Here is a 24,234-nt window from a genome sequence, read left to right on the forward strand (position 1 = left end):
ATTCCGCATCTCAGGGAGCCGCCGTCCAGTCCTGTGCACTGAGGCCGGTGCGGGAGGGGTCTGGGACCCCCTACCAATGCTGAAGGGCCTTCTGCATTTCCAAGGAGGAGATAAGACTCCCTCCAACATCCTCCCTGGGGACCAGCGCTCCCGGCGTAGGACACGGGCACCCCATCAGCAACTGGCTGGGGCTCTTGTTCCAAACGAGAGCCAACGTGAGCACGATAGAGTCCCTCGGGATGGGGAGCGATGCAAACGGGCGTTTTAGGGGGCTGCAACTGCTCTAGGGCCAGGCAGGGACGGAGCACATGGAGGGAGGCTCCAGTGAGGTGAAACAGGGCCCGTTTGCTCCGCCGCGACGGGTCGGAGGCCAGCTCTGACCTCTCCACGTCCTTCTCTTGCGGAGCGCGGGAAGCGCGCCTGCAGGGAAAGGCAGTGCTTCGCCGCTCGACAGGGATTTCTCAGTCTAAATATAGGAAATTCCACACCACCATATGGAAAATGCCACCATCCATGCTGACTCGACTAGGGCACGAGAGTAGGGCAGGAACGTGCTCACGTGGAGCTCTATTTGGACCGGGGTTTATGCCTGTCCGGGATGAGGGATGCCCCCTGGGAATAGCGATTATCCTGGTCCACGGAGATGCTTCGTCCAGAGCGGCTGCTTGCGCCGGCACGGAGACGCCTCCCCGGGGAAGGCTTCGTTGGGAGGAACACGCTCCCGATTTGGACAGACGGGTGGTTTCCAGCGAAAAAAGACACTTCCCTAGAGCATATCCGGCTCGACGGCGCCTGTGTGTCCCCAGCCCGAGCCCGTGACGTGGGACACCAGGACCGCACCCCGCGCGGCAGCCCAGCCGCGCCGCCCCGCTGGGTCCTTGCCTACTCGCACCCGTGACGGGGCTGCGACAGCACCGGCGAGACCGACGCGAAGGACATCACCGCCGCATCCTGGCTCCAGCAACGCTTCCCGTCCTCCGCTTCGGCTTTGGTAGCGCCGCCGAGCCGGCGGCTCGCAGCGGAGCTGCTCAGCTCCGTTCTTCCCCGGCAGCAGCTCTTTTTTCTGTGCCTTTCTGCGAGTCCAGAGAGACGTCAGGACCGGAGGGGAGACCGTCCCCCCCCCCCGGGGCTGACCCCACGCCATTGCCCTTTGCAGCCCTGCAGCAACCCTCCTCTTGCGTCTTAGCCGCTACCAGCCCCGCTGACGGGCTCCGTGGATTTCTTCCTCCCTGCCAGGATTTCCCCGCCTCAAAACACGACGGCCGCCCGGGTGCGCGTCGCTGCCTCCCACGCAACCAGCGCGGCACTGCCGGACCGCCTGCCCGAAGCGGCAGGCAGAGGGGACACGCTCCCCCGGAGCCTGACACCAGCCTTCATCCCACTTTGGTGGCCAACGCCCCCCCCCCCGCCCTGAGGCCACGGGGATGGGCTCTGGCTTTTGGCCACCTTCCCTCCGGCATGAACCCACCAACGGGGCAGTGCTGGAGCCGCCGGGGCCAAGTTCAGTTCTGGGGACACGAGGGGGCACGGGGGGGGGGGCGCAAGGCCCTGCCAGGCCCGGTCCCTCCGCCCCGCCGCCGGTCACCGCGGAGGGACCCAGGCGTCCCGGCGGCGCCGCCCCACGTGGGTGCCAGCCCCGACCCCGCCCTCAATGGGCGTGGCCTGAGGCGTCCCCGCCCCCCCTCCGCGTCCCCGTTCTGCGGCGCGGGGCCACGCCCCCTCTGTGGCGTCACAGCGGCGGCCCCGCCCCGCGCAGTGCCCGGATGAGGCAGGTTTGGGAGCCGGCGGGGATGCTGCGGCTGTGACAGGCGATGCGCTCGGGTGAGTGAGGGCCGCGGCGGCGGCGCGGGGCGGCGGCGGCGGCTCGGCCGCGCGCCGTGCCGTGCCGTGCCGTGCCGTGCCGTGCCTGCGCGCCGGGAGCGGTGCGGGGGCCGGAGGGACCGGGGCGGCGGGGCGACGGCGGTGGCGGGGCGGCGGCGGCGGTCGCGGGCCGGGCCGCGCCGGGCCGGGCCGGGCGGGGCAGCGCAGCGGGGTCCCGGGGGCTGCTGCCCCGCACCCCTGCGCCGATTGGCCGCAAATTGACAACGGGGCAGGTCCCGCCCCTCCCTCCGCGCTATTGGCCGGCGGCGAAGCCTCCGCGGCCTCCCATTGGCGGCAGCGCGTGCCAGTACTCTGGCGGCCGACCCTACCCGCGCGGCCGCCGCCCTGCGCGAGCTGTCTGTCCCCCCCTCCCCCCCCCCACGGGCGCCGCCGCCGGCTGAGGTGATGGCGACGGCGGGGCGCCGCGGCCCGGCCCGAAGAAAGCGCGCTGAGATTCCGGCTGCCTCCGCGGGCTCGGCCGGGCCGGGTCGGGCCGGCGGCCTTGGGAGCGCGGCGGGGAGGCCTGGGGCAACGGCGGCCCCCAGCGCGGGGTGTTCCCCTGAGCGCCCCGCGGCAGCCGCGGTGTTTCCGCGGCTGGAGGGAGTCTGGGATGCGCTGCTCGGCTGTCGGGGAGCGGTGGCCCTTCGAGGAAAACAGGAAAAAAAAAAAAAAAAAACCAAACCCTCGTTTAAAATGCCATTTTGCTTTAGCGTGAGGAGAAAATGGCTGGGACAATGCTTGGCTCGAAAGAGCTTCCCCACCAGTAGGTTCTTTATCGGAGTATAGCTGGGTTATAAAACTTAATTCTTACTTGTCAGTTCACTTGAGCTACACACGGCTTAATTCAGTGCGGGCAGTTTCTAATTTGTGATTGCCAGCCTCTTCGCACTCGGAAGGAAATGCTTTTTCTTACTACGCTATCACATTTTACTTCCTCTTGTTACCTCTTGAAAGTCTGTAAGCACGTCTCAGATGTGGCAAGCCTGGTTCAGATTATTTGGTGTCTGAACAGGGAAGGAAGAAAATTTCTCAGAGTGAGCTGGAGTTGCTTTTTAGAGCCAAACTGTGCAGTTTTGAGGCAAGTGTTTAAGTGAAACTACAGAATTCAGACACATTAAGGCAAAATTGCCCAACATGTATGTAATTTTGTCCCAGCTCAAGACCTGTTCCTGTCTGTCCTGTGTTCTGCAAGTGGGGAATGAATTGCAGGCTAAGTGACTCACCCTCAGATCTCATTTTCCTTGGATCTGTGTGGCAATCTCTCCATCATGTGACATGTTATGAGAGGACGGTTGTTTTTCATGCTGTCCACTTAAATGTGGTGGACTGCGCTCCTTGGCTGTCCCTATGCCACCCCTGGGGAAGAAGGCAGCCAGGACGGCTTTGATGGTGACAGTCTGCTTTTGACTTCGCCCTATCCTCAGAACAATTTTTGAGTGCAGAGGGACTTAGCTCTGTGTATGTGTATGTAAAGCATGCAGCAGAGTAAGTGATGTGGTTTGCCTGGCTGTGAACAGGAATCACTGCTGTTCTCTTTATACTCCCTAAGCCTATTTTTTAGGTAGCTTGGTCCTGTAAGGTGGTGCCTTTTCATCGTCCAGCCCCAGTAGAAGACAGATAGCTGGGCATATAGTTCACAACCATTCTCTTCTTTGTAGTGAAGGATCTTGTTGCTCAGGCTAATGATTGCAAGTTGTGAGAGCTGGCATGGTCTGGTCTCACTGTGCACTTCAGGTGGCCCACAGGACAGAGTTTGGGAAGACCCCTTTTGCAGCGTACCTGAGGAAGTGCTAGTTCATGTTCACCTCTGATGAGGCTAGCTACAAGAAGTATGGGCTTTTCCCTCACAGTCAGTGACTTTGAATTGTTGCTTTTGCAGAGATTGCATAAAACAGTTGGTGGATCAAATGCCTGCAATGTTTATCTGTAAATACTTTTTCAGTAGTGTTGTGAAGGGGTTTTTATTATTCTCTCTCAGCTTAGCTGGGCCTGTTTTGTTTTATATAAACTTAACTCGAACAGTCACTGCTTCCCAGTTTGATGAATTTAACCCAGATTGTGCCAGACATGGCATAAAGGATGAACACATTGACACAAGAGAAAATGCGTTACTAGAGTTAGACTTCCAGTTCTGTCTTTTCCCATATCCTTCCTTCCTACTACTGATGGGGAAGGCTGTCCTAATGCACACGTACTGCAGGTTCACTGTTCTCTTACCAGTTTGCATTGGGAGCATTCAATGACTCAGGGTTTCTCTTTCATTTGAAACTATCTTAACTTGATCATGAGTGCAAATAGTGCTTTCTTGGACCTGTAGCATTTATTCCTCAAAGAGATGGTTAAATATGCAAAACAGCAGTAGAAGAGTTGCTTGGACACTTAAGGAAATTTTAGATTTCAGAAAAAGTCTTGGATGCCGTGAAGGTAAGTGGCCTCGTCAAGGCCAGTGCTCTGTTAGAGGCGTTTATAATAGGAAGGAGTTGTACTAGGGCAGAAAAGTGACACTGAAGTTTTCAGGTTTTGTATTTTCATTATTATCATTAAATTTGATGTGTCAGACTTGTGTTGCGACTGTGTACAGACTTTCTGTCCTGATAGTCCCAGATAACTATGGTAGAACACGATATAATGGGTGTGGATAAATAGTATGTTTTTTGAATTAGTAATGTTTTGCCTGCCTTGGAAAAGTACTCTCTCTTAGACCTAGAGCTTGCTGTGCTACGTATTCATGTTTCGTATGTGGAGTCAATACTAGGCATTTTCTTTTTGACTTACACATGCAAAGATTTGACCTTCCATGCTCTTGCAAAGTGAAGGTATGTGTTCAGAGCCACATTGACTTAGTTTCCTTTCCAGCTTTTGGGGGTAAAGCCCTTGTTTTCCTGACCATGTAGAGGTTGTAGATGAGTGAGATAATAGCTCAGTTAGGAGGAGAGAAAGAAAAGGCAGGAAGTGGGGAGAGAAGAGGCGAATTGTTATGTTTGTGACCTTGGTGCTACAAGGAGTCTTGTCACTGGAGACATATCTGAGAATAGACTACCAAAAGGTGTGGGAACAAAGTAGTATTTATGCCCTCAATCTATTACAGTTATTTTTGAAAAGTAGGGGAATTCAGACTTAAGAAAGGAAATATGTTTTTAAAGTCATTTAAAAAAATTTTTTTTTGACATTTGTGTCGCCATAACTATAGTGAAGGCAAACTATGAACTGTGTTGTGACCCCTGTGTAGTGTTCCCTAATCAGTGCGAAAAATCTGGGTTTCGAATTTGGGGTGTGCACTGAGGTCATATACACAAAATACATAGCTGCTTGCAAATGTGTGGAACAGGAAGAGGGATGGCTCTTATTTTTGCTGCCTAGTTTCAGATCCCAAACATTTCGACCTTATGGAGGAGAGGACATCCTTTGAGCACACAGTGGAGAGATTGACCTATGCAGGAGGCCAGATTAAATAATCTTTCCTGCCCTTTAAATCTGTTGGTTTTAGACACTTGTTGAAAATGCCCAAGTCATTTATGTATACATCATTAACAGAAAAAAATATGTGGTATATTTGCAATGTTCCTTGGTGGGCACATCTACAAGTATAGTGCTTTTTTACTACTGTACAGTACACATCTGTGAGCAAAGCAAGACGTACCTGTCAAAGCGTATTTTCTTGATACAACTGATTCCCTGAGGGGGTCTTCTGTCAATATAGCAAAGTCGCAGATGGCACTTCTTCACTCTCATCTTATTAAGTGTTTATTGAAGAGATATAAGGACCTTTCTGTTGAAGACTGGCTGGCTTTTGATGGTATTTTTTGGAAAGGTTTTGTTCCTTGGCACTGGTAGGTTGCCTTCAGAAGCTCAAAAGGCAGCAGAGTTCACTTATCTCAGAAGAAATCTGCACTAAGTATTTTTCATTTTCCTTTTAAGATTCTTAGTCACTTGTCATTTTCCAGTATCCAGAAACATTTTAGCCCTCTGGCCACTGCCTTTCCAGGGAATGTCATCGTTGGAATGATATTAATTGTTGAGGTAATATGGAGGCTAAAGGCACCATTGTGCCATCTTTTGTCACAAGCTCTTTTCTATGCTTGCGATGAACTCTTTGATAAAGTCATTGCTTCTGGGTAAGATGCCCTGTAATTTTGGGGGATTTAGAGGCAGTTACAAGTTCAAGAAGACAGAAGTTGGGTGAATAATACCAAGAAGTTCTAGGTATGTGTTGGTGCACAGGCATGTGGCAGCTTGTACCAGCTGTTGGCGTTAGTTACCTGGTAAAAATAGACATTTTTGGGCTTGCTGTGCTCTTGTGAGAGTATTTAGCCCACTGTGCTAGGGTGTGGGATGTGCAATGGGATCAACCAAGGTAATACCAGATTGTTTGTGTTTACCATATCTCATCAACTTCCCTGCATTCTTAAGAGGTGATTTCCCAGAGAGTGGAGACCAAGGCAAGGAGAAGCAAATCCTTTTCACATCCTTCATTTCCTTCTTGGTTTACTGTTTACTACACAACACTTTTCAACTTCCTGCTTTGCATGGATTTGGTCATAGGGGTTCCCAGATGCAAAACTAGGAGCAAATTGTTTCCTAGAGCTCCAGTGGTCAGGGTCAGACCTCAGGTTGTTCTTGGACTTGCATATCTTCGGGGCCTTTTCTTCATCTTTGCAGACACTGAGCCTTTTCCAGGTGCAGCAGCCTCTTAAGACTTTTATTGTGGAAGTGTTTTAGTGGTGTTAATGGTGTTTGGGAACAAATAGTGGTTGAATGTCTTAAACCTTTCATGTTTGTGGGAGAGATGAATTTTTGATACTTAATTCTGATGCCTTTGGTAGTTGTAGACTTTTTTTTTTTTTTTTTTTTTTTTTTTGAAAAGAGGCTTCTTGTGTCAGTGTCATCTTTCTAATTTCAAGGCTTGCATCTCTGTACTGACCAACACTGCAAGTTTTGTTTTTGTTTTGTTTTTCTCTCCACACTAGATACCAGATTTAGCAGGTTTGCAAATCTTGACCATGTGGCATAAAGCATACCTGGACTGTTTGATTAATATGCCATAAGAGACTATTGAGATAAGAAGGCTATACTGTATGATGTTTGGTTATCTTAAAGGCTTTTAGTCTGAACCTGGCACGCAGTTCCTGCAGGTAGGATTTAGTTATCTCTGTCTACTGTGCTGTCCAAATTGAAAATGCAGGATTTATTATTATGGTGGAAGAAGGAGCGTTGTGCTGACACTGTGCTTTGTGACTCTCTTTTTCTTTCTCCTCTGCAGAAAGCTCATACATTGCTGTTGTAAGAGGCAGTGAGGCATTTGTTGTGGTTCACCAGAGAACATTCAGTTCAAAAATAGTGTTGCAGTAAAAGACATAAGGGTTCACTTTTTGAAGCAGCAATGGTAGCAGGCAACCTTCCAACATGCATATGAAAGTGCCACCAGCTCCTATTTCAGGATGAGGAAAAACAAGCACATATTGATTAGTGAAATCTAGTATGTGGCTTTTGTTTGTTTGTTTTCAGCATTTTAATAAGTGAAAGACAATGCAAATGTGTTTTTCTGTCTGTCTTTTTGTATTTATTTAGGACTGGAGTGTTCAGTTTCCTAGTCACGGTTTAAGTCCTGAAATGCTTTTGCAAAACCTCATGATTTGCAGGGTTTTTGGGCTTACCTGTTGGTTGTTGTGGTCTGAGAAGACAAAGAATGGTAGAGAAAGGATCCCCTGTGCTTTTCCATTTGTGAATCAGCATACAAGTGGAAGAGGTGGAAGATCTACTTTTTGATAGTCTAGAACTGACGGTCCTTCTTCTCTGTGGCAGTTCTGGACTGTGCCAGCATTCACTGGCAGAGTCATCCCTTGCAAGAAGGGGATGACTGCAGCAATTACGTGGCACTTGGCAGTTTTAACTTTCAGGAAGATCACGACTCTCTCAGCCAGAATGAATACATCTATTTTGTTATTTCAAGAACTGAAGGCCAGATGTGAATTTGGTAGAATTTCCTTAACAAGTCCTATTTGGGGTATTTACATATTTAATTCCAAAGGTCAGTTGACATTTATATTGCCCTAAGTGGTGGGTCAACAAACCTTGGATGGGTGAGTCTTAGTACCGCAGCTTGTAGCCTCTTTCTAGCTTGGCAGGCTCTTTCACATTGACTTGAAATGGTTGTCTTAAAAAATGCCTTTCAGTAACTTTGCTTTGCCTCTTTTCCTTAATTCTTCATGTTTGGTTTATGAATTTATTGGGCAAACAGGATTGTGAGAGAGAAAGTTAGTATTCTATGCACAGGAAATGACTTGTTCATGAGTATTAAATAATACTAATTCATTTCTTTTGTGACAGATGTTTATAAACTAGTTTTAATTGGGAAATATGATTAAAATCGAGAAGGATGTGGTTTACCCTGCACCTGAAGATGCTTACAGCTTCATCCTGGGTGAACTGCAGCTGCATCTGACCAATATTCAGAATCATTTTGGATGTAGTTCTCTAGCTCATCCTTACAGTGATGTTTCAGTCAGTTGAATTGTCCCTTGAGAACAGAGGAGGGAATTCTGAACTCTGGGAAGATTTGGGTCAAAGTCTAAGCATCATGTTATATTTCAAGCTTAATATTTTGGTCTGATACTTGATCTGCGCTCTCACAGCAGCCTGCAGTCACATGACGGAGAGCCAGGGAAGCTTTTTTAAGGTACTGTGATGCTTCAAGCTATGTTTGTGTCTTTAATGGCTTAGCTGAAAAGTGGCTTCATAAAGATTTCAGTTAGGCCTTGAATGCAAGGTTCATTAAGGTACTTGAGGAAAAATATTGTCCTCTTGTAATGGATGGTATTATAGAATATAGCAAAAATACTTTTGCTGTATGCTTGGTTCAGCTTTTTGCTCTTGTAATATCCAGAAAATACTAAGCATCTTACCTCTAGGTTCCCTGCCATCAAAAACATTGCAGGTTTGTCCTGTCTAAGAAGACCTGTGTTTAGAGAGTTTCATAAGGCACATACTGCAGTTTTTCAGAATGATTACAGCTTGGAGCAACTGTGCTGTTTTGACAGTGGAGAGGTTCTCCTCTCAATTGCTCTGTCCTGCTTACTGTGTACAAGGGGCTTGAAAGGAGCCGTTGCATTTGAGCATAGGTCTTGTTTTAAAGCTATTTCAGATTCTGGAATTATGCCCATGCTGCTAAGTTTTCCCAGGGTGCTCTCTGAATGCTTAGTTGTGTTGTAATGAATTCTTGAGTGGGTATCTCGGCATAAGCTTGCTCTTATTTTCCCTGGAAGACGCTGCTGCATTGTCTTGTCTATATATTGAAAGCCTCAGTGTTGCTTGTCAAAGGCTGGATTCTGCAAATGCCACGTATGCGAAGAAATCCATGAGTAGGAAGCATTTGCCATGCTAGTTCTCAACTCATTACATAATGCCCAGAACCAGGAATAACCAAGGACACACTGAAGCAAAGCATTATTTGTTAAAATCTTGGTATTCTGTGGGCATTTACTGTTCTACAAATTAGATGCTTACGTTATTTAGTTATATTCTGATAATGCCCATGATTCCTTTTTTGCCAAGCCCGTATGCCTATCTAGATAGGCCTGCATAGCAGAGCTGATGACTTAAATAGAGGGAATAAGCAAAGGTTGGCAGAAATGATTTACTGAAGATCATGGATGTGTTGGTGGCAGGTTTGGGAATTATCTTTGTTTCTTAACTCTCAAATCAGTATTTTGGCCTTGAATCACCTTGTCTGTAGCAGTGTGTATTTGTGCTTTTATCCATTTCTCCTGTTCCCTCTGTGCATTAGAGGAGGCAAGTGATATAACTGTATATCATGTACAGAATCTGGGATATAGATATTAGAGTTTAATACAGCACAATGATGAATGAGCATCTGATGTAGGAGCTGATAGATTACAAAAAAAAATCCATGCTGAAAGCATTAGGCATGGTATTAGAAATACTTAGAGCATGGGTATTTGTGAGATACCACCCACTTAACCTGGTCTAGCAAAGCATGGTTGACTTGCTTGTAAAAGATTAATTTCGTTTCTTTCTGTAGATCCCACTAGGTAGGTTTGAGAAGGCAGAGTTGTTGCCCAGTACCAAAGGGCTGCATCTCATCCCTCTGGAAGCCAAAAGGAAACAAGAAAAAATACCTTATACATCTTCTGTCTGTGAATCTGTAAATACTTATGAGTCTTAGGCAGCCCTTTGCACATCTCCACACAGACTGTTACATTCTCAGGGAGTCCTGTCTGTGAGCAGACAGGAAGGGGATCTTGGACCTAGCTATACCTTGTCTTAGCTACTTCTAGGAAATGATATAAGATACTTCTTTATTCAAAAACTCCTCTAAATGCATCCTGAAATCTGCTGATAGGTAGTTTCCTGTCTGTTTACCCTTTGAGATCAGCTACTGTGCCGCTGCGGGATCTGCCTCTGTTCTGTGCTGTGCATCTTTTATTTTGGGGGCAGATGTGCTTCTTGCTGACCTAAGCATTTCCAAGTGTGCTCGTTTAGTATTTCTTTACAGAAAAACGTCAGAAGGTTTTTCCTGAAGCAGGTTGTCAGTGTGATGCATGTGGGACTGGTGTTAGAACGTGCAACGGTAACTGAACCAAGCTGTTCACCTCTTCCTTTTCCCTGAGATTTGAGTGCAGTTCATGAACTGCCTGGCGTGTGCCTGAGCCACAACAGACGTCTGTTTGCCTTAATGCGTCAGGCTGCAAAGCTGTGACAGTTCAGGAGGTGATTCATGGGCCTTTTATATCTACCATAAACCCGTTCTTTGCATAAGACTTGTGGTTTTGTCTCTGTGCTGTGATAAACTGCGTTGAAAATGGGTGAGATAACTGTAGGCAGTACACCCCAAATAAATTCTTGTCTGCAGAGGTAGAGTGGGACTGAAAATATGTGCTAGGAAGAATTACAGTGGCTCCGCAGGTATGTTTTATTTTCTCGGCACAGTGAAATGTGGAAAAGGGAACAAACTGTCAGTTCTTTCAAGCAAGTTCTTTTAACCTATTTCTTTACAAACTTGCTTCTACCAACAAAGTTGTAAAGCTAAACACAGGAAGAGAGTCGGTGTACTTTTGAGGTGCTTAGCACCTTTTGGTTAAATTTGATCTCGTGCCTTGAACTATAGCAGCTGCAGTCTGAGCTGAAGAACAAATGTGCCAGTTTTGCCTTGCTTTATTTGTGAGCTAAGTACCAGTCTCTGATTTGAGCCTGTTTTTCCTCCAGTGAAAGTGCTGGAATTGTTTTGTCCCACTTTTACGTGTCTAAAATGCAGGTCACTGAGATGTAGGACATATCAGCGTGACAGTTCTGGGCCTGAAGGGACAGCATTGGCTATTGACGCTTGTCAGAGTGTGAAAGTCAGGAATTTCAGGTCAGCCATTACTGATCGATCTACTAAGATGAGCTTGATACAAGGGATGTTTAAATCCTTTGCTATAGTGAGGATGTTGATTTTTTTTTTAGGGTTTTTTTTTGTTTTTTTTTTTCTTCCCCTTTTTCTGAAAGTTAATAACAATTTGAGTTATGGGTCTTGGTGGGGAAGAAGTGACTGCCTACAAATAACAGATTTGAGGCCTTGCTTGGAGAGAGCTCGGAAAGGATATGTTGATATGAAGACCTGTGCAGAGCATCTCCTGGAGGGGATTAGGAACCATTTCTATTTGAATACTTTTGATTGTGCTCTGTGTGGTAGAACCTCCTCTACATCTTCTTCGGCAACACCAACAGTGAAATTGTTGTGATTCAGAACTAGGCATCAGTGAAACTGGAGAGTATAGACATCCACAACTGCCACACGGCCTCCTTTGGTGTCTTCCAGGTCATTACAGTTGCAACCTTAAACGCCTAACTTCTATTTATCAGCAGAGAACTTGTTTCACCTGCCTTGGTATGGGAAATGTCTCCAAGTTAAAAGCACTGTTGTATGATAGAGGCCACTTAATTATATGAAAAAGACTCTCTTCCCCCCTCCTCCCCCCCATGCTAATTTGAGAGGGCAGAGGGGACGAAACTGTTTTGAAAACTACTACCAACATGTTTTATGCAAAAGCAGAAATTAGCTAGGACTCAACTTATAATAAATTGAGTTTTAATCTCTACAGCAAAGCATGTTAACTGTTGATCTCGGAGTATTTGTCTTCATTCATTACATGCTCTTGTAACTCTAAGATGAATTGTAATATGCATCAGAGCGTTGGAAACAGACAAAAAGATCTGTTTTTAAGAATATTTGTATTATGAATGAAAGTGGAAATTATGATAGCTGTTAATTTTAATATCCTTATCAAAGGTGGTCCTAAATGAGTCTACCTGTCTGTCTGTCCTCAAGGTATTCTTCTTGTGTTTGTATTCTGCAGGTTGCTTTGATCATGGACAGTGAAGAAATTCCAACTTTCTCAAGTCCAAAGGAGGAAACTGCTTATTGGAAAGAGCTTTCCTTGAAGTACAAACAAAGGTACTGTTGTGGATTTGTAGATTGGATTTGGTTCTTAATGACTAGAACTTATATGACCAGCCTTAATCTATTTCTCTGCAAGGCTTTACTGAGTATTAGATAATGTTAGAATGGATCTCTATTTTCAGCTTTAAAATTTCCAGACCTGTGGAAGGTGAATATCTCTGGCATAGTGGTACCATTTCATGAACTCTAGGCTATTTTTCAAGCATGTTCAAGCAAGAACAGAGCCCTTCTGTGATCATTTGTGTCTTTGAGTAATTAAAGTGCTGCCTTAAGTAGTAACTTGACATTTTATCAGAAGGCAGCTTCCCTATGTGAGACTTGCCCTGTGTGAGAACTGTTTCCTCAGGCTTCTTGCAGATTAATTACTTGTATAAGAAGTAGATGATTTTGTGTCTATTGCACTTTACTGAAATATATTATACCTGATGTTCTGGCCTGTTTTTTGATTGTTTGGTTGGTTGTTTTTTGGGAGGGACTTCCTGTTGGTTTTCTTCAGAAAACTTTCCTTGCGTGCAGTGTTATTTGTATGATTTGAGGTGCAGCCTGTTAAACCTCCTGTAACCTCTTTGGGTTTAAAGCTCTTTTGGATATTTTTCTTTGGGTACAGGGATGGGCATGTGGAGGTGCCTCACGTCCTCTAAGCTGTTCTTTGGTGTCAGAAAACTGTCTCTGACATCATTGCATATGTTCTTTCCTAAAACCTTTCTAATTTTCATTACTGCTTGCTAAGAGATGAGCAATTAAATATGGTAAAGGTGCAAATCTAATAAGTGAAATATGTGGAGTGACTACTTCTAGGAATTTAATACCTTGAAGTGGTATAAGGTAAGTATGAGCTGGCTTCTTGCCTAAGTACTTAATAACTTTAAGATTCAAATCTTAGCACTTTTCAAGAACCTTAAATTTCCATGTAGTACAGAGATACAGTAACTGTTGTTCTCCATTTTAATTCTTGACCAAAATCAAGTTAAAATTCACTTTATTCATTGACTTGCTCAAGTCTGCTAGTAATGAAAGTTAGTGGAGTACAAAGTATTTGTAAGACTCCTTTGAATCCCATTAATAACCTCAATATAGACTGTGTTCCAGCATACACCCAGCAATCAGCTACATTAAATGTAAGGGAATGAATTTCCTTTTATAGCTGAGCTTAATGTAATTTTTCTCTCATTATTTTTCCTTCTCTCCGTAGAGGTCTATTGCCATCACATTTAAGTCCTGTGAAACTGTTTTTCAGTTTGTTATTTTTAAAAATAACCAGTGTATTTTGTTTTAACTTGAGAGATGATGGATTTTCAGTGGATACTATCCTCTCCTTACAGTTTCCAGGAAGCTCGGGAAGAGCTGGCCGAATTTCAGGAGGGAAGCCGAGAATTAGAAGCTGAGTTGGAGGCACAGCTAGTGCAAGCTGAACAAAGGAATAGAGATTTGCAAGCAGATAACCAAAGATTGAAATATGAAGTGGAAACATTAAAGGTGGGTCTCATCTGTGATGGTATTGCCTTTTATGTTTTGCCTCTCATTTTAGATTGTCTGGTTTGTACTAGTGTTAACTGTACATCCAAATGGAGTAAAGCAGTCATCTGTTTAAGATCCAGTCTTGAGTATGGCATGGACTCCAAATAAGGCCAGTAACTTACCAGGAAAAAACCTAGAAGAATTTTTCTTGTTCATATCATTAAACTCTTGTCACTGAGTTAGCTCATTTGTTTGAATTCTGTAGGCTTTGCCAAGTATTTATTTTGTTGCTCACACAGGCAATGTTAACATAGCAACAGGGCAGCCAACACAAGTATGTTTTATCAGACCACTGAATTGTCATCTTTCTTTGCAAACGGCTTTTTTTTTGCCAGAATGCCTCCTTGATTCTGTGAAAGAACCCAAAAGAAAGCTGAAGACAGGTGATTTGTTCACGTTCTTCAGAGTTTCTCCTAATTTGTTCGTAACAGCATTGTCTCTGGAGACAGGAGTGGTATAGCCATGCAGATGTGTAGAAGATGACTTTTAATTAAATGCCACTGGGTTAGCAAGCTCTTACCTCTTCTGATATCTTGGAAAAGTATCATTTTTCATAGCCTTGGGATATTGTAGTGAAGAGAAAGGTTGGAAACCTACACAGTGGAAATAAGTTTTATGGGATTACTTGTTCTCTTACCCAGTCCTAGTTATATCTGTTAGGTCAGTATGTGTTTTTAAGATCAGTATTTTTTTTTCCCATTAGCCCCTATTTACCTTCAGTGTTGTTGATAGAATGTTTAGGAATGAATTCTGCAATCTCTTGAAAGTGAGCTTGTAGAGCTTCTCTTTTGTAGTCAGGAGGTTTTATAACAAATTCCAGTGGCTGTCATTTTTTTGCTAATCGAGAGGTTAGGCAAGTTCTAGCTACAATGTGGCTGTTGTCTAGAGAGGCACTGAGGGAGAGGCAGTGCAGTTAGATTTCTCTTTAATGTCCTAGATGTTTGAGGCTTCAGAGCAGCTGTCAGCACAGACTGTTTGGAACAGATGCAGGGATGCATCTCTGAACAGCCAGCTGTGTTAGGATGAGATTTCTGTGCACAATGCAGTGTTTGTAATTGTAGATCGTGTCCAGTTTTGATGTTCAGGACATATTCCTACTGACTCTCCAGTTTCTACTGTGTATTCCCAGCGATGTCAGCAGACTGCAGCTAGTGTATTACTTTGATTTTCCTGTTTTGAAAATCCAAGTCTTGATGACTTGGAGAACGCATGTTACTGATGTCTATCTCACTACTTCTCTTTTTTTCAGGAGAAACTGGAGCACCAGTATGCACAGAGTTACAAGCAAGTGTCATTGTTAGAGGATGACCTAAGCCAGACGCGGGCCATTAAAGATCAGCTGCATAAGTATGTGAGGGAGTTGGAACAGGCCAACGATGACTTGGAACGTGCAAAGAGGTGAAAACTGCAACCTTCTGTTTCTCTGAGGTTTTCACTACGTCTTTTCTCTGTTACTTAGATTGATCATTTTAGTATTTCTTTAAAGAAAAAAAACCGCACACTCAAAACTCAAGGCACATGATTTTCTTGTGCAGCCCAGTTTACCCTTAGAATTGACATCTATCAACTGGTAGCACTACATTACAGCAAGGAAGGTGAGGATGCCTAGAAGTGCTTCATGTTCCTTTAAGAAATGAGCAGTAAAAGCAGGTTTAGAGCAAGCCAAACCAGTGCACTGGTTTTGATACTACCAGCTAAGGTGACTCTTATTATATATTTGTGGTCCTTGTAGCTCAAAGCCTCTAGGAATTAAGAAGCTAATGTTTTACAAGGCCCCTTTTAAACAAAACAGACCAAAAGTCTCCTCTTCTCTTGCATAATTCCTTAATGACTGTAGGGAACAAATATGTCCCGGGCATAAAATTAACAGGCTGCTGTTAGAAACACCCTGTTCTGGAGTAGCTCATGCTTCTGTTTTACTGAATGGGAATTTTGACCAATTTTGATTCAGTGGGAGCAGGAATGAGCCTTTGGCTATGTGGCAAAAAGGATCTGAGAGTTGAGGCCTCGCTTCCACAAGGCTCTTAACCACACGACTACTTTTCACACACATGAGTTTTCTCACTTAAATCATGGAACAAATTGGGTCTTAGGAATATCGAAGTGCCCTGCTTTCTGGACTAGGCTGTTGCCTAGTCAGAGCTCTGGAGAGTACAGCACTTCCTGAGCTGATACGCTGATAGTAAGCGTGGCTTTGGAGAATAACATGGGAAAATGGAGCTAGGTGTGCTTAATTGACTTCTTACCAGTTCTTTGGTACATCTCTGAGAGCCAGATGCTATCATGTTATTTTCATCTTTCTCTCTTGGTTCATTGGAGTTCTAGGAAGCATTTCCATAGCTTTCAAATGACTAACTTGAATGCAGACTCTGCTAACACTTTTTCTCTATTATGTTTTTGAATACACTTTTATGTTAGTGAAGCTGAAGAACCTAATATTCTGGTTTTTATTTCTAGGGCAACAATAGTTTCATTGGAAGACTTTGAACAAAGGCTAAACCAGGCTATTGAGAGAAATGCATTTTTAGAAAGTGAACTGGATGACAAGGAATCGTTGCTAGTTTCTGTACAGAGATTAAAGGATGAAGCGAGAGGTAAAGCTTACTTGATTAATTCTGTGTCTTAGTACTTGTTTTAACTTGGCTTGTTAACATAGATATGCAGCAACCAAAGCTTGTGTTTATACAAAGCTTCACATAATGGGACTCAAACTTGATATGTAATCTAAGTGTTGCATACTACTTACAAACAGTATGTTCTGTATTCTTTATATGTCTAGTGTGGTGAAAGGAAAAAACTCCCTTGCACAGGGGAAAAAATAATACCAAATTCACTCAGAATTTTTAGCCAAGGTGAGTACAAAAGAACTGCGTTCCACAACCGTAACAGAAGTAGAGAACTATGCTCCGAAGGTTCCCATTTCTCAGGTTTGTGTTATGTGGGAAGAGAAGATAAATGACATGGAAAGAAATAAAAAATGCATAAATAGCTTGATTTATTGAAGATATGGCAGTAAAGACTCTGTCAGGACCAGTGAGATCAGGTGTTCAAAATAGTGTGTTCTGGGATGTCATCAAGAGTTGGGAGTTCCCTAATGGATTTCACATTGATGATGGAAACATTTTTAATTTTTTGTTCGGTTGGTTTTTTTTTTTTTGCTTTGATAGAAGCTTGTTTCTAGAATAGTGGAGATGCTCTGTTCATAAACCTGTGCCTGCTGTCAATATCGCTGGTAGATTAGTTGTTTTCAACTTTATTTTTCCAAAAAGAAGCTATCTAGAAAAATTCCTCAAATGAAGCATATATCTGAGCTTAACACAATGTGTTTGACAACAGGCCGAGGTGTTTGTTCTTGCTGTTCTTCTTTGTGAAGTGTATTTGTACCCACAAATCAAAAGCTACTATTGTAAATAGAGGTTTTTCTGATAATAAATGGAAAAAAGGGAGACTAAGTATTTTCTAAAGAAATACATGGATTGTAATTTGGGATTAGGACAATAGTGCTAAAAGCCAGGGAAACTTAGGGGACTGTTTTATAGAACATTGAAATAATCAGCAAACATCATCCTGTTTCTTGAATGAGTCATTTGGAAACTTTTAGCATTTATTAGGATAGTAAAGCTACATGTTATTCCCCCAGACACCATGCAGGAATATTAGCCATTGAGAACTCATGTAGTGTCAAACTCAAAATTTCCAGTTAAGAATTGCGACTCCTCTTCCAGGAGTCCAAGCAGACTTTCATTTCAGCTGTACTGTTTTTCTTGAAATGAGTTCTGAAAATTCATAACAGCTTAAAAGCTGTAACATAAAACTGTTTTTATACTTGCACATCTTACTGAATTGAGGCAGGGAATAAGAGATCTGGGAGTCAGTTGCTCTATCCACAGCAGTACAATAGCAGTACACCCCGTGTAACATATTATTTGTTTGCCTCTGGCCCCTTGTGCAGACTAAAGATTCATTATCTAATTCTGGTGGATAGTCTTGTGCTTTCAATTCCCCAGTTAATAATCCACAGGACTATATGTAAGGAAAAGACAGTGAAAAGGTTGTCCCTAGAGTTTCCCTATTTTCCAACAAGCTAAAGAGGAGAATGAAGAAGCTGGGTGGTCCAAGAGGCAGAGAGAAAAGGTTGGACATTAGGAAACACAGGTTTTAAATCTCACCTCTTCTCCCAACTAATTCTATTACCTCTTCCTTGTGCCCTCCCATTTCCATTCGTGTTTTCCACAAAGACTGTGTCATTCCTCCCTTTTCCTAGCCTCTTCTTTTAACAAGAGCTGAACACAGTTCAGCAGGCATTTGTGACCTCCTAGGAGATTCTTGTAATGCATTTTCCATGAGATTTAAACTACAGGTGGAGGAAAAATACTAAGGCCAGGTCACTTTTCATGCACTCTAGGGGCCAAATTCTCTGGTCCTAGGAGAGCTATATTAGCTGCCTCTGTACTCTCAACTGTAATGGAAAATGCTGATAGTAAGTTATGAGTGCTTTGAGATTGGGGCTCCTCGCTAATGGAGGAGGTAGATCTGTTGATTGAGTGGAACGAATGTCTGTTATTGCAGAATGTTATGTACATTTCCCCACTCTCCCTCCTCCCCAGTGAACAGAGAGAGTGTGCTTGTTAGACAGATTGGTCACTAATACCATATTTTTTTTCTTCTTTCCACCCTCAGACTTACGGCAAGAGCTAGCAGTACGGGAAAGGCAACAGGAAGTCACTCGAAAGTCAGCGCCTAGCTCACCTACTCTAGACTGTGAAAAGATGGATTCAGCTGTCCAGGCGTCTCTCTCCTTGCCAGCTACACCCGTTGGAAAAGGATCAGAAAATAGTTTTCCTTCCCCCAAAGGTATACTTCACGGAAACTTGGCCTAGTGTTTTGGGAGTATGTTCAGCTTATCAGTGATGTTAAACCAGGTTCTCGTTAGTAAATCTTGGGTAAACTTGAGTGCTTGTAGACCCCACGTGTGTTGCGTAAGATGTGTTTAAATCCTGGGGCAACATCAGGTACGCGTGGGTTTTAGTGAGCAAATATGACAGAAAATGAGGATAAGACCTCACACCAAACTACTTTTGTGTGTGTACTCTCCCTGCAGTACAGTACTGAAGATATTTGGGATTGCAGAATTGTACTGACTGGATGTTTTTGCTTAAATATAGAGTAGCAGCAGAGGGTAGATGGTGGGTAGCAACTCTGACAGTCTGGACTGTGTCTTTGTTACCGTGTATGCTGTTTAGGGGTAAGGTGGGTTTTTTTTGTTGTTGTTGTTTGTTTGTTTGTTTGTTTGTTTGTTTTTTCTGGGAGGCAACAGTCCTTTAGTACACGCCTCCTCCTCATCTAGAAGGCTCTGGACAATCACAAGGATTAATATATTATTATTTTTTTTAATTAGAAAAAGTAGATTCCAGAGCAAGCTCTAGCTGGATTAGATGGATTGCCTGCAATAGCTTTGCAGATAAGAGTACATAAACTGTGAGTGTAGGTCTAATGGGAAGGAAGGCAGTGGACAGGAGTTAAGCTTTTTCTTTTTTCTGTGGCTACTGATCATGTAGTCTGTGTGTTATTGTGGGGTAATTGTATGAATAATCTGCAGTAGGATTTTAGATTTATCCTTCTGTAAAGAAGTTGATTCTTTATTACTATGGAGTTGTGGTGCTTATAATAAAATCTGCTTTTGTTTGCAGCTATACCAAATGGATTTGGTACCAGCCCTCTTACTCCTTCAGCTAGAATATCTGCACTCAACATTGTGGGAGATCTCTTAAGGAAAGTAGGGGTGAGTGCCTTGTGCTGAAGAATCACTAGTTCTGTTCTTGTGTTGCTGAGTTTTCATCCTTGTATGTGAATAAAAAAAGGTCTTGGCCCATGCTCAGTATGTGCTGTAGTTTCCAAGGTGTCTTTTCCAAATATTGCGTGTTTCATGAATGACAATACTTTTATTATTATTACTGATTTGTAAACCATGCTACTAAGATTCTGATGCCACCTTAAGGTAATGAAATTCACATATGGAGCAAAAACCTTTTCAGGAGTTTTGATACATTAGGCTAAGCATCGTCAGCCACTTGCCCAAATTTAAAATGGGACTTGCATCTTTCTCTCTGAGACCAAGATTTGGAACCGAATCTCAGACTTTGAGTGCCCACTGCACAATTGTTTTCTCACGGGAAGTGAGATGAGATCAGTCAGTCAGCGCTGTCTCTTCTTGTGCCTGACGTAATCTATAACAATTGTTTAAAATGAATAAATATAAACTCCTTTAATAAGAAAGTGAAAAAAATAAACCAGGAGAAAGCCAAATGTTCCCTTCTGTAGTTGATGGGGAAGTGAAATGTGTGAGCCTTTAAAGGGATTACAACTATAAGCAGGGAAGAAGTGATTTAAACATCTGTTATAGTGTTACTTATCATGCCAGGCTTTCCAGTTGAATGAAGATATGACTTTTTGCTTTCAATTATTAGAAGGTTGTTCATATGCCTCAATGGATAGCGTTACTGTTTTGAGAGGAAGCATGGACAGCATTAGTGTCTAGCCTCTGGTACTGACTTTGCTCCTTATCTTGTGGTTTACACTGAGAACAACAATAACTGCAGCCAAGGCAGTTGTTTTGACAAAGTTTGAAATTAAAAATTACGTCATTACTAGCATTTGGAGCTATCAAGTACATAGCTGTTTTGAAAGGGCAGCAGGAGGACTTGGGGTTAGAGTGGCATGTTTAAAATGAGATCATTGTGAGTAAGAGTCTGCAGGGGATTTAGGGAGCTTAATCACAATCCCATGTGATTACTTTGCAAGGACAGGAAATGCCAAATAAGCATGCTTGCTTCCCAGCCTACTCCTGGACTCTCAGTCTGCTAGTGATACAAAGTTACAATTTACTCATTTGTTAGTAATAATTGTAGGATATTCAGCTATTAATTGTAAGTCTGGCTACTTGGACAGTTTCTCAGCCTATGCCCTAGATTCCTTTTCTCTACAAGAAGTCTCCCTCACCTTTCTTACTTGAAGCTGAGAAAGAGTCACTTGACAGAGTTCACACTTGCTATTTCCAGATGAAAGATGCTTTGAAAACAACAGACAAAAAAAAAATATGTAGTCACTAAGGAAGCTTAAATGGACTGCTAAAAAAAAGTGGTGTAGAGTTCGGCTTATTTCTGATAGCATGTCAATACCTTATTAATGGAGTATTTTTCTGCATAGAACAGTGCTGAACAGTGTTGTGCTATCAAGGACGTGAGATTTTTATCTTCTGTATGTGTGTCTGCAAGTGTGCGAATGCCCACCCATCCAGCTTAGATGTTACAAGTAGCTGCAAGGCTTTTCTGCTGGAGCAGACAGGTATTCATCTAGTTCAGCCTAAGTTTATGTGCTAGGCAGCAGAAAGGGCAGGTGATACAATAAACTGAAGGGGAAAATTAAGAGTGTGGTGCCATGTGGAAAGCCTCTTGTTCTTGCCAGTAGTCAGCAGAAAGACTTCTGCCTTGAATAGGGAGAAAAGATCTCACCAGGCTTTCTTGAAACTAGTAGAGGTGAGGTGTGGTTCTGTACAGACCCTGGATGGGCTTAAATGCTGTCTCTTCTTTCTTCTGATGCTGTACTACTTCAGAACCCTATCAGGAGGGCTTACAAAACTGACCGTGTCTTGCAGACTGAGATTAAGAAAGAAGTAGCAGAAGACATTATCCCAGGGAGGAGTCTAAGTTTCTACGTACAAGATCCTTCCAGAAAATTAAGGATTCTCCTTTCGGCTTTCTCTAAATCATCTGATTACCTTATGCCAGTCTTACTCCAGCTCTGAAGCAGGCGGCTTCTCCCTGACACACACTTCCCTACAATGGGAATGCTTTACCTATTCTTGCAGGAGGCAGTTGGCAATCCAGTGCTCTCCAGTCCTGAGTCATCACCTAGTAAATAGGTCTGGACCTGCCTTTACCCCTTTTGTTTGGGAAAACTTCAGACAACAGAGTGAAGTCTTATCGGTTTCACCATTGTGTACCATCTGTGATTAGAGCTTGCAAAAGACTCTTCAGCTGCCATGTCTGAACACAGCTATTGCAGACACAGGAGTGCTGAAATATGCTGTCTGCGGCCTGGGGAAGTGAACGTGTTTGTGCGAGTCTGATCCTCAAAGGACTGGACTTCAGTAGCTCCTGCTAAGATTTGGCTTCCTTATTTTAGATGCTTAAATGAGAACTGGTATGTTCTAAAATCCTAAACCTAATGGAAGTGAATTGTGCCTGGCAGTCTGCATCAGCATCTCATTGTATGGGTTTCCTTTGTAGCTGGGTGACACAGAAAACTTTGTTTCTGTTTAGTTTGGATTTTGCTGAACTTGATCACACTGGAGGTCCTAGTGTTTTTTGGTCACGCTGAGGCCTTAACTTGAGCAGGAAAAAGTCCTTCTACTAATGTTACTTTTTTATTTTATTTTTTTTTCCTTTCACAGGCCTTAGAATCCAAATTAGCTGCTTGCAGAAATTTTGCGAAGGACCAGGCATCACGGAAATCCTACATTTCAGGGAATGTTAACAGCAGCATGATGAACAGCAATGGCACAAAGTACCCTCATTCAGGGCATACATCCTTCTTTGACAAAGGGTAAGTCGGGATGTATTTTTACTGTAAAAGGGGAGTGTATTTTAGGTGCTACTTGAGAGAGAAGCATTTCTTGGCTTGTTTTTAGCCTGCCACAGCTTTTGTCCAATGGAACAAATAATTTGGAGAGCCAAAGTCACAAGGGGATGGGGAAAGCAAGGTTGCAGTGCTGAATTCTACAAAGTAAAGAGAAAAGAAAGTTGTGACCCTCTTAACTAGTAGGATGTCAATGTCTTTGCTATACCTCTGCTGCCTAATCTCCTGGGCTCTGCAACTCAAGTAATACCAAAACCCAGACAGCAAACCTGCTTATGAAATGAATGTGACCTTCAATAGGATCTCAAGTAAATAGTGGTGGCATTTCCATAGTTAATGGTATGCTCATGTGTGGGGAAGTGCATTACCTGCAAATCTGGAGATTCCCTTGGTAAGTACAGCTTAGTGCAGGCAGCAAACGCTCACTTGGAGGATGGTGTCCTGTTTGCTTTACTTCCCCCTCGAGTAGAGGAGAAGAAAGTAGTATTAACTGCTAGTTCTAGCCGATCTAGAGGACAACTGTCCTCATACTGGCTGAGCTGTGCATCAGCCCTGAAAACAGAAACTCCTTTCACAGGGCGGGGAAGCAACATGTGTTTCTCACATGGCTTGCCCATACTCAGAGCTTCCTCTCTGGTACTGAGAAACAAACAGTTGCAGTTCAGCAGGAGGGTTTTCCCACGGTCCTTCATAGTACAGGACCCTGTGGTTGCGTGAAAGGCTGGAGGGAGCAGCCCTGAGGAGCAGAGAGAAAGCATTTCTCTCTTCCAGTGTTAATACAATGGTATTGAGATCAGTGCTTGGTGTCACTGAGCAAAGCATGTGTCATACTCCCTGCACGGTGATAATTTTCCATGTTAAACTTCAAGCCAGTGCAATTTAATGTTAATATTCAGCACATTCTCAATACAGAATTTATTTTAGGATAATAACTGAACTCTTGCCATCCTAAAGAGTACATTTAGAAAACAGACATGCTGGGCTTTCTGAAGTCATTCTTTTGTGAATGCTGGATCATTTTGCTATGTGGGTAGTAGGACAGATCACATTTTAGAAGCTGGCATTCAGAGCTTTTAGAGCTTTAGAATGCTGTTCTTTGTTTTTTGGAAAGGAAGAGTTGGGGGGAATTAGCAAAATCAGTGTCATGTGCAAATCAAACAGCCTTTTGATTTGTCTGTGCACTCTGAGGCCTGTTTGGGGCCACATACCACCACAGCAATGCTCACTTTTGCAGTACACAGGCTAGATTTCAGCTGCAAGCTGTTAGGGTAGTTGCTAGGGAGTGATTATAGCTGTTCTTAGGATGCAGCGTTACTATATTGAGTTCTGGTGTGACAAATAAGCTGATTGCTGTGTGGGGTTGGGGTCACTTTTAATTATCCAGATTGTCATCACACTTATCTGGGCTGGCTGCCTAGAATTAGGAGCAGGCTGTAGCTAAGGAAGACTTAAAAACTCAGCCTACTGATACCTAACTTTTACAGCAGACTCGGAATGTTAACAGGCTAGAAAAATGAGTGGAGGTGAGTGATGCACTTGCCTGCAAGATGTTAGTAGTCTGTGCACGGCCCTGCTGTCCTGTCCCTCTCCTTTGCACCTATATATCCTACTAACCTTGGGGTCAGTGGCCCATGTCCTATTCGTTATGCCTGCTCCCACCGTGCATTCCTGCTTCTTTCACGGTCTGCGCACGTTGGGGTGTGAATGCAGAGTCTGTGCTGCGTAGATGTCTCCATGGTTGCTGTGTAAAAACCTGTATA

At 43.7% G+C, this 24,234-nt stretch overlaps 1 protein-coding gene across 5 annotated transcripts in view; it reads left to right on the forward strand.

Annotated features, from left to right (window-relative positions):
- The first annotated feature begins 1,738 nt into the window (after positions 1-1,738).
- Positions 1,739-24,234, forward strand: part of NDEL1 (nudE neurodevelopment protein 1 like 1) — a 32,296-nt gene continuing 9,800 nt past the window's right edge. For 2 of the 5 annotated variants that reach the window (XM_062591868.1, XM_062591870.1), the window contains exons 1-9: positions 1,739-1,821; positions 12,216-12,313; positions 13,642-13,795; positions 15,087-15,235; positions 16,295-16,431; positions 18,518-18,691; positions 19,528-19,619; positions 22,290-22,441; positions 23,962-23,997. In XM_062591868.1, coding sequence (XP_062447852.1) covers positions 12,228-12,313; positions 13,642-13,795; positions 15,087-15,235; positions 16,295-16,431; positions 18,518-18,691; positions 19,528-19,619; positions 22,290-22,441; positions 23,962-23,983 — 966 coding nt within the window. In that variant the 5' untranslated portion in view covers positions 1,739-1,821; positions 12,216-12,227 and the 3' untranslated portion in view covers positions 23,984-23,997. Of the gene's footprint in view, positions 1,822-12,215; positions 12,314-13,641; positions 13,796-15,086; positions 15,236-16,294; positions 16,432-18,517; positions 18,692-19,527; positions 19,620-22,289; positions 22,442-23,958; positions 23,998-24,234 lie in introns of all 5 variants that reach the window. The other 3 variants (XM_062591865.1, XM_062591866.1, XM_062591867.1) reach the window with 2 other exon arrangements.

Source organism: Rhea pennata, chromosome 19, assembly GCF_028389875.1.
Source record: "Rhea pennata isolate bPtePen1 chromosome 19, bPtePen1.pri, whole genome shotgun sequence".
In the NCBI taxonomy this organism is placed as follows: domain Eukaryota; kingdom Metazoa; phylum Chordata; class Aves; order Rheiformes; family Rheidae; genus Rhea; species Rhea pennata.